Source organism: Littorina saxatilis, linkage group LG17, assembly GCF_037325665.1.
Source record: "Littorina saxatilis isolate snail1 linkage group LG17, US_GU_Lsax_2.0, whole genome shotgun sequence".
NCBI lineage: Eukaryota > Metazoa > Mollusca > Gastropoda > Littorinimorpha > Littorinidae > Littorina > Littorina saxatilis.
The window spans coordinates 11,412,044-11,422,584 of record NC_090261.1 but is presented as its reverse complement, the minus strand read 5'-3'; the positions used below and the strand labels follow the sequence as shown (position 1 = coordinate 11,422,584).

Genomic DNA, 10,541 nt, shown 5'->3' with positions numbered 1-10,541 from the left:
GTGTGTTTGGTTTGATGCAGTGATGATTGTGTGTTTGCTTTGATGCAGTGATGATTGTGTGTTCCCAGGATGCGTGCAACACCCTGAAGCAACGACTGAAACCCATACAGGCAGAGCATCCTGACTACACCTGGGAACAAACCGTAAGGCAACCGTCACTCCGCTGATGGGGCGTTGTACAAAGACATACGCACAGACACCCGCCAGTATACACACACATACACGAACAAGCGCACGCATTCATACACAAGCATGCACACAGTCACACAATCGCACACAGCCACAGACACACACACACACACACACACACACACACATACACATACACACACACACACACACACACACACATACACACACACACACATGCAAACACAATCACACACACAGTCACACATATACGCACACAGTCGTATCATGAGGGAGGGAGTGTCACATACGCACATGCGTAGGCTACTTGCTTGGGACGTGGGGTCACATAGACTATGACAGCAATAAAGTTTGGATTTTGCTTTAAAGCTAAACGTCTTCATACTTTGATAACGGTCAGGCACAGTTTAGATTTTTCTTTTCTTTTTTTTCAGATAGCAGCAGCCTACTTTGAAAAAGTTGTTTCTCTCTCTGCTTCCGGATTCTACAAGTAAGTTACTTACCGTGCATTTCAGTCTTTCGGACGAGGTTAGAAAGAGTACTTCTGACTTTGTGTTTTGGCGTCGATTTGTTTATGTGTGCATGAGTGTATCTGTGCGTAAGATTGAGTGTGTAAGAGACTCCGAGAGAGAGTTGGGGGCATTGTCTAACTGATGTGACAGAGCGAGAGGAGCCGGAGTGTGTCTGTGTCAGTACCTTGTCCAACGAAAACATGTGCCAAATGCCACAAACCCCACACATAAACCTCTAGCTCATCATAAAAGAATTGCCACTCTGCACAGAGCCAGCCAGGGTGTAGTTGTTTTGTATATAACAAGTGAAAAGGTGTTCGTATCAAATGTAAACGCTGGAAAGATCGTGTTGCAAATGATAATGATAATAATGATAATAAGGTTACTTCTGTGGAGTGAATCTTACAATACTTCAAAGCGCCTTAAAACACCATTTGCCCTTGACTGCCACCATACGTATCAGGTACGTTTTATGCTATCATGAAAAATATCAACACTGAGACAAGGGAAACAACCGTGGTATACTACCCTGTGAATTTTCAGCAAGATGATTGCCTCCCCTGGAGCCCATTTTCTCAGTTTTGGTCCAATTTTGTTTAAATTTGAATGTTATGAGATTTAATTGAATTTTTGACAACATTCTTCCGGCAGTTAAGAGGTTAAATAAACTATGGTTATTATTGTTTATCATCTCTTCGGCATTTGAATGCTATTCGACACTGGTAAAAGAAGATACATGACATTGTGTACACAATGCAAATGAAACCTAACACGAACAAGAACAAGAACAAGGACAATTGTTTATTTAACGAGGGTAATAGAGTAAGTAGTGGTCTGGCCCTCACCCTAAAGAGGGACTAGTCTACAATGGCTAAAGAATAAACAAGTAAAAAAAAAACTACTGCTACATGTTTATAAATAAAGGAACGAGAAGGATGAAGGCAGCTTTTAACCACCAACCCTTCTCCCCTCTCCCCCCCCCCCCCCCCCCCCCCACAGACCGCCAGGTGTGGGCTACAACCTCAAGACAGGTGAGGGCTTGCCATACCTGTACTTCACCTTTGGCAGCGCGTGCTCCGTGGTGGAGGTGGACTGTCTGACAGGTGACCACCAGGTGATCAGTACCGACATCGTCATGGACGTCGGCAAGAGTCTCAGTCCCGCCATCGACATCGGACAGATTGAGGGGGGATTTATACAGGTGAGTCAAATCTAGGTGATAGAATCGTCGGCGTTGGCGACATCATCATTATCATTATCATTATCAGCATCATCATCATCATCATCATCATCATCATCATCGTCGTCGTCGTCATCGTCGTCGTCGTCATCGTCATCACCGGGACGGACACGGGTCAACTTAATGTGCAGATTGAGAGACGTTATCCATATCCCGACCCAGTGTTACCACAGCGATACTTAAAAGACCTCGTTCATTCTGCCATAAGCGGAGGAAGCTTAGCTGATTACACCTAAACACGCATACACTTGCATGAGTCATCCAAAGTCGGGGTCACTTCCGGGAACATGCCTCTAATGGTTTGACCTTGAGGGTGTAAAACAACATTATCATGGAACAGTACAAGGTGCACGTTGATGATTACCACAGGTCCGAGCAGCTACAATAACGTAACTACTTATATCAAGTGTTGCCATCATGGCGACGATGTATTGATCAGCCCCCCGCGGGTTAGGGGGAAGAATTTACCCGATGCTCCCCAGCATGTCGTAAGAGGCGACTAATGGATTCTGTTTCTCCTTTTACCCTTGTTAAGTGTTTCTTGTATAGAATATAGTCAATTTTTGTACAGATTTTTGTCAAGCAGTATGTCAGAAATGTTAAGTCCTTTGTACTGGAAACTTGCATTCCCCCAGTAAGGTAATAATTATATTGTACTACGTTGCAAGCCCCTGGAGCAAATTTTTGATTAGTGCTTTTGTGAACAAGAAATAATTGACAAGTGGCTCTATCCCATCTCCCCCCATTTCCCCGTCGCGATATAACCTTCGTGGTTGAAAACGACGTTAAACACCAAATGTAGAAAGAAATGTATTGATCATGTTTTACCATGGTTACTGATGGATAATATGTTAATTACCATAGCTACTTATGAATACTGTGTTACCAGGGTTACGGCCTGCTGATGTTAGAGCAGTACAAGGTGCAGGGTGACGGCAATTTGCTGACAAGGGGTCCGGGCAGCTACAAGATCCCTGCAGTGGGCAACATCCCCCAGTCCTTCAACGTCACGCTGCTCAGAGAGTCCGGTACCACCAAGGCTGTCTACTCCTCCAAGGTCACTGTGTGTGTGTGTGTGTGTGTGTATGTGTGTGTGTGTGTGTGAGTGTGTGTGTGTGTGTGTGTGTGGTCTATTCCTCCAAGGTCACAGCGTCCGAATGGTCAATGAGAGATTTGTAAAGGGGGAGGGGGCCGGGGGGGGGGGGGGGTGGATACGTTTAAGTGTGAAAACACCCAAACAGAATTTCTTTCTATAGAAATGATAAAGTATTCTTGTATGATATTGTACTTCTGAAATCATGTTGAGGACCTCCAGCCGCGAGACCCCTGCTTTGGTACGAACAGCTGACACGACAACAGACAACACAGGAACAGATACATTAGTTCTTCTTCTGCTTCAACCCCCTCAAACGTACAAAATTATCACTAAACCTGTCACTTTAATGTTAAGGTTTTGTCTTTTTCCACAGGGTATCGGAGAGCCCCCAATGCTGCTGGCATCCTCCGTGCTGTGTGCTGTGTACGACGCAGTGCGCGCTGCCCGAATAGATGAGGGTTTGAATCCCTTCGTCCCCCTCAACACCCCGGCTACCCCCGCCCGCATCCGCATGGCCTGCTCTGACAGGTTCACCCGTCTGGTGAGTCACAGGGAATGTGTGGCAATACGGTGGAACCCCCCCTTTTAAGACCGTCTGTTTTAAGGGGAGAGGTGGCATGAAAAATGAAAAATGACTACTTGCATATATTTTCTACAATATTTGGATGTACTTTTAAGCAAAATTTGAACTTTAGGCCTATTTAACAAGGATTAAGATTTAAGGCTACGCCTTTTCTTGCAATCTGTCCTTGGGACGCACAGACACACAATGATGAAATTTTAGAAAAATTAAAAATTGACAACAAAAGGAAACTTAAGCTCGTGATGATAACAAACAAGTCGCGTAAGGCGAAAATACAATATTTAGTCAAGTAGCTGTCGAACTCACAGAATGAAACTGAACGCAATGCCATTTTACTCGTAGCATCGTCAGGCCACCGCTCATGGCAAAGGCAGTGAAATTGACAAGAAGAGCGGGGTAGTAGTTGCGCTAAGAAGGATAGCACGCTTTTCTGTACCTCTCTTTGTTTTAACTTTCTGAGCGTGTTTTTAATCCAAACATATCATATCTATATGTTTTTGGAATCAGGAACCAACAAGGAATAAGATGAAAGTGTTTTTAAATTGATTTGGACAATTTAATTTTGATAATAATTTTTATATATTTAATTTTCAGAGCTTGTTTTTAATCCGAATATAACATATTTATATGTTTTTGGAATCAGCAAATGATGGAGAATAAGATAAACGTAAATTTGGATCGTTTGATAAATTTTTATTTTTTTTTTACAATTTTCCGATTTTTAATGACCAAAGTCATTAATTAATTTTTAAGCCACCAAGCTGAAATGCAATACCGAACCCCGGGCTTCGTCGAAGATTACTTGACCAAAATTTGAACCAATTTGGTTGAAAAATGAGGGCGTGACAGTGCCGCCTCAACTTTCACGAAAAGCCGGATATGACGTCATCAAAGACATTTATCAAAAAAATGAAAAAAACGTTCGGGGATTTCATACCCAGGAACTCTCATGTCAAATTTCATAAAGATCGGTCCAGTAGTTTGGTCTGAATCGCTCTACACACACACACAGACAGACACACACACACACACACACACACACACACACACACACACACACATACATACACCACGACCCTCGTCTCGATTCCCCCCTCTACGTTAAAATATTTAGTCAAAACTTGACTAAATATAAAAAGGTATAACAAGGCACATTCATGCTCATTTTACCGCTCTTTTGAGACCCTGCTTTTTCAAATGTTCCTGTACATAATCTCTGAAAATGTACCTCCAATTTGAGACTCGCCCCTTTTTTAAGACCTGATTTTCAACTAACATTTTTGGAGGTCTTCTTCTTCTTCTGCGTTCGTGGGCTGAAACTCCCACGTACACTCGTGTTTTTTGCACGAGTGGAATTTTTACGAGTATGACCGTTTTTTTCCCGCCATTTAGGCAGCCATACGCCGTTTTCGGATGAAGCATGCTGGGTATTTTCGTGTTTCTATAACCCACCGAACTCTGACATGGATTACAGGATCTTTTTCGTGCGCACTTGGTCTTGTGCTTGCGTGTACACACGGGGGGTGTTCGGACACCGAGGAGAGTCTGCACACAAAGTTGACTCTGAGAAATAAATCTCTCGCCGAACGTGGGGACGAACTCACGCTGACAGCGGCCAACTGGATACAAATCCAGCGCGCTACCGACTGAGCTACATCCCCGCCCGATTTGGAGGTCTAAAAAGGGGGGTTTTGCCGTAGATGGGTGTGACTCTGGTACGAGAATAGTTTTTAGGTTCTAATCGTTAAACTTCTTTGAAAAGAGTTCACATTGTACAAGCTAGGTAAGGACAAATACCTTCATTGTCTGTAAAATGGTATGGTCGATTGGTAATGTTTCTGATCCCATGACCTGCCTCTTTGTCTCTGTTAGCTGAGGAGGTGATTATTATGGATAATCCATCACAACCGAGTCTCGATCTCACCTGTCATTGGTCATTGTCTTTGATCTCAGAGTACAATTGAATAATTTATAGAGGTCATCTGCATTTTTATCGTTAACTCGGGGACTACTTTCTATAGCAAAACGATTGAGATATTCTGCGGTATAAAAGTCGAACTCACGTTTAGCTAACGATCTACATACATTTTAACATTGAAGAAATAAAGAAAACAACAAAGAATACACATAATCTGCTGGGGTGAAAAGAGCTGAGTGAAGAGTATGAGTTGGCCGAAGCGGTGTCTGAGAGAGAGAGAGAGAGAGAGAGAGAGAGAGAGAGAGAGAGAGAGAGAGAGAGAGAGAGAGAGAGAGAGAGAGAGAGAGAGAGAGAGTGATTCAAGGCGCACAACTCTAGTAGGGGAAGGGCCCCTAATATGGACCACTTTTTGTTTATTGCTGATAACTACCTTGGTTTTTTTGCGAAGAAGTTTTATTTTGTGGTTGGTAGTCCTTCTCTCTTAGGTTAACCGTTAGGCCTAATTAGAGTGAAATAGCTTTGATAGACATTCAGCCAAAATTAAATACAGAAAAAATCACAAATGGTCCATATTAGGAGCCTGGGCGCCCAATATGGACCAGTGAAGCGGCCTTCACGATTCACTGTAAAAAGCCCCCTATACTTCAAAATAACATGATACAACTTAGTGTGCAAGTCAGACTAATTCAAATATGCTTTAGATTTATCTGTTTTGGGTTGATGAGAGCATTATTTGAAGCACACCAGGAAACTGAAGAAGCTTATCAAAAACAGAGTGAAAATAAGTGAAATTATCAACTTCCACAAAAAAAAGACTATTTGTTATATTTTTTTGAAATCTCGAAGGCTAGTTATAGGTTATTTTCAGCAAGCTTCTTAATGAATTAATTAAAATTGCCTTTAGCTTTTATTTTCTTCGATTTGTTGAAGGTGGTCCATATTAGGGGACTCACACATACTTTGAGGTTTTGCTATTATTTTTTGTTTGCAGTAGAAACTCGGGGTAAACACTGCCAAAATGTAACAAATACGGTCTTAGCTGTCATATATAGCCATTTTTGTGTGATAAAAGCTTTGGCTGTGGACAAAAACGAGTCCGTTTTAGGCAGCAAATTTAGAGTGAACCCTGCCAAAAGTGAAAAAAAGCGAAAAAGCCTAACGGTTTTGAGGTTTGTGTTTCTGCAACAGTTTTGACATGTGCAACTTATCCAGAGAGGGTGAATAAAGCGAATGAAATTGTTTTGAGCGCTCTAGCGCCGTTAGTTTGTCAGAACAGGAGGTGGTCCATATTAGGAGCCGGTCCATATTAGGAGCCTTTCCCCTACTCTTCATAGGCAACCGCTTAGATCAATCCCGACAACAAAATCCTGATTCAAAATCCTGAGCGACGAAATAAGAATTAAACTAAAACAGTATGCTTACAGTTGTGTTCATTTGCTATCGCTTTTAGAGCATTGATTGCTAAATCTGGTTCAACAGAACAAGGCTGTCCCATCTGTCGTCTGCTGCAGATCTGTCGTTTGCCGACAGAATCATCGGCTAAGCTTACTGATCAAGTTGGCCAGCAACATGGAAATTGCCACTTACAAAGTTGGAGATACGGTTAAAATTAAAGGTGGCGAAGAAGGTCGGATATGATCTTGCGTGTGTTATTTTTCAATTTTAAAGTAAACAACGGTGTCTAGGTTCAGGTCATGCAGGCAGATAGATAAATTTACAAGTTTTGACCTACATTGAATAGACCAGCAGAACAAAACTACCGCAGTACAGTACAGATAACTTACTGGCCTAAGACTGAACGACAGACATCAATGTAAGGCTCACCAAAATGACGATTGAAGAAGTAAGTAATCCAAATTTGAACACTGAAGCACAACAGCTCGAATAAGCACAAATTCAGCAATCATCCTCATCGCTTGTAAAATCACACACGCAGTCTTTTTGGCGAATGCCTCTGACAACCGACTTGGGTCACCGACTAAAACCGGCCGGTAACTGCACAGTTTCAAATGCATTGAACTGCGCAATCTCTGTAATTCGTTTTCTAAAGCAGTATTGATGACGAAATACAAAAGCAGACGTTTTATGGCCCGTTTACCAAAAAGACAAAAGGGGACTCGTTTCGCACATGAATTTGATGACACGACTTGCGGTCGCTGAAGGTTTGGCCAGCAGAAAACAGGCACTCGCAGAGTTTGTGTCAAAAAGTGGTGTTTTTTAATGAAAACGTCGGAGTAATGGGATAAAAAGCTTACACACCTCGTCCTAAATATCGTGCATATTTTCCCTCGGGTAGATTTTCAGGTATTACCTCGCCAGAGGCTAGGGAAAATATGCACGATATTTAGAACTCGGAGTGTGTAACCTATATCTCTTTGCTTTTCAGTCTCAGAGTGAGGTGGAATTGTACATATCCCTCTGTGTCTGTTTGTCCCTTGGCTGTCTGTTTGTCTGTCTGACCTTTGATCGTCTGTCGGTTTGTCCTTCTGTCTGTCTGTTTGTCTGTCTCTTTATCTCTTTGTCCGTCTGCCCTTTGGCTTTTTGTTTGTTTGACCTTTGTCTGTCTGTTTGTCTGTCTGTTTGTCTGTCTGACCTTTGGCTGTCTGTCTGACCTTTGGCTGTCTGACCTTTGGCTGTCTGACATTTGGCTGTCTGATCTTTGTCTGTCTGACTTTTGGCTGTCTGACCTTTGGCTGTCTGACCTTTGGCTGTCTGACCTTTGGCTGTCTGTTTGTCTGTCTGACCTTTGTCTATCTGAACTGTGTCTGTTTGTCTGTCTGTTTGTCTGTCTGACCTTTGTCTGTCTGACCTTTGACTGTCTGACTTTAGGCTGTCTGACCTTTGGCTGTTTGGCTGTCTGAAATTTGTCTGTCTGAAATTTGTCTGTCTGAACTTTGTCTGTCTGACCTTTGTCTGTTTGACCTTTGTCTCTCTGACCTTTGGCTGTCTGACCTTTGTCTGTCTGTTTGTCTGTCTGAACTTTGTCTGTTTGTCTGTCTGGCCTTTGATTGTCTGTCTGTCTTAACTTTTTCTGTCTGTCTGTCTGACCTTTGTCTGTCTGAACTTTATCTGTCTGAACTTTGTGTGTCTGTCTGAACTTTGTCTGTCTGTTTGTCTGTCTGACCTTTGTCTGTCTGTTTGTCTGTCTGAACTTTGTCTGTCTATTTGTCTGTCTGACCTTTGTCTGTCTGTTTGTCTGTCTGAACTTTGTCTGTCTGTTTGTCTGTCTGACCTTTGTCTGTCTGTTTGTCTGTCTGACCTTTGACTGTCTGTCTTTCTGTCTTCTTCTTCTTCTTCTTCGTTCATGGGCTTAGATTCCCACGTTCACTCATGGGTTGTTTTTGTTTTGCACGATTGGATTGTTACGTGTATGACCGTTTTACCCCGCCATTCAGGCAGCATACGCCGATTTCGGGGGAGGCATGCTGGGTATTTTCGTGTTTCTATAACCCACCGAACTCTGACATGGATTACAGGATCTTTTCCGTGCGCACTTGGTCTTGTGCTTGCGAGTACACACGAAGGGGGTTAAGTCACTAGCAGGTCTGCACATAAGTTGACCTGGGCGGAGATCGGAAAAATCTCCACTCTTAACCCACCAGGCGGCAGCGACCGGGATTCGAACTCACGACCTCCCGATTAGGAGGCCGACGTCTTACCACCACGCCATTGCGCCCGTCGTCTTTCTGTCTGTCTGTCTATCTGTCTGTCTGTCTGTCCGTCGGTCTATCAGTCTGACAGTTGACTGTCTGTTTATGTGTCTATGATCAGCTTCGATCCTGATTTTGTTCTGATGTATTTTCAGTATGAAGGCGCAGAGAAGAAGAGCGGCAAGACTCACTGGTTCGTGGACTTGTAATGTGACAGGCGGTCCTGCGGAGATTGCCGCATACATGTCAATTGGTGATTGCAACAGACAGCGGCGCACCTTTTGTTCATGTTGAACCGTCACCGTGTTGTGGGGAACACGGGCTGTATTAGCCCACACTGATCCAACTGGTCATTTCTTTAGGCGTGTGTTCATTATTTAGAGCAGATCAGAATAGTTTTAAGAAGTTAATAATCTAAAACATCATCTTGCATTGGCAGGTCAAGGTTTTAATCATTTTGTAATTGTTCACATTTTCATCGCAGTTTCAAATTTGTTTTATGAAATAGGGGAGACCGGGGCTAGTCCGCCCCCGGGGCACATCCGTCTTTGTCTGTTTATTCTTACGTTTGCCACCGTTTAGTCATTCACACCATGTGAGAGTGGTGTCCCTTCTTCCCGCCATATCCTGCAGAAGTTCAGAGGTTGCGCGCCCATATATCGTGAGTACAGGTCACAAAAAGTGGTTTTTTTCATTTTTGTAACATGAATGCATAGGAGTTGACTTAGGTTTTGATGCATTACCTCTGAGAACAAATACTTAGTCTTGGTGTCGAGTGAAAGTGCGTTAATTAAGGTCGAGTTCTGACGAAAGTTTTGCTTCTTCCTTCCCATGTTGTGCTCGCTATCTGGCACTAGAGTTGCCTGCCCGTGCGGGGGCAAGTCCGCCTATTTGTCATGGGGCATGTTCGCCATGAAGAATGTGCAGGTGTGGGAAACAGTCCAGTTTACATCTGCCATAACTGTGACTCTGATGGTGACTCCATCTATTCTCGATGGTAAAGATTGCAGATTCATGTCTAAAAAAGACTGACGCCGATTTGTGTTACATTCTTTCGACATTCTTTTGTATTTTGTCATTGGCATTTTTGAACCTAAATATTGAAGGGAATTAAAAAAGCTTTCCCACTGATCGGGTGCTTGTTTGACTGACTGTGTGTGCGTGCGTGCGTGTGTGTATAAAGCTTGCCCACTACTAGTCTTGTACCTACTAGGGGAGACCGGGGCTAGTCCGCCCCCGGGGCACATCCGTCTTTGTCTGTTTATTCTTACGTTTACCACCTTTTAGTCATTCACACCATGTGGGAGTGGTGTCCCTTCTTCCCGCCATATCCTGCAGAAGTTCAGAGGTTGCGCGCCCATATATCGTGAGTACAGATCACAAAAAGTGTTT

The 10,541-nt window shown here is 43.2% G+C and overlaps 1 protein-coding gene across 3 annotated transcripts in view; it reads left to right on the top strand.

The window, feature by feature from the left end:
- The window catches only part of LOC138952481 (xanthine dehydrogenase/oxidase-like), a 51,564-nt gene extending 41,284 nt beyond the window's left edge, over nucleotides 1-10,280 (top strand). For all 3 annotated transcript variants that reach the window (XM_070324159.1, XM_070324158.1, XM_070324157.1), the window contains exons 30-35: nucleotides 69-143; nucleotides 585-640; nucleotides 1,662-1,863; nucleotides 2,792-2,959; nucleotides 3,372-3,539; nucleotides 9,305-10,280. In XM_070324159.1, coding sequence (XP_070180260.1) covers nucleotides 69-143; nucleotides 585-640; nucleotides 1,662-1,863; nucleotides 2,792-2,959; nucleotides 3,372-3,539; nucleotides 9,305-9,358 — 723 coding nt within the window. In that variant the 3' untranslated portion in view covers nucleotides 9,359-10,280. The remainder of the gene's footprint in view (nucleotides 1-68; nucleotides 144-584; nucleotides 641-1,661; nucleotides 1,864-2,791; nucleotides 2,960-3,371; nucleotides 3,540-9,304) is intronic.
- The last annotated feature ends 261 nt before the right edge of the window (nucleotides 10,281-10,541 follow it).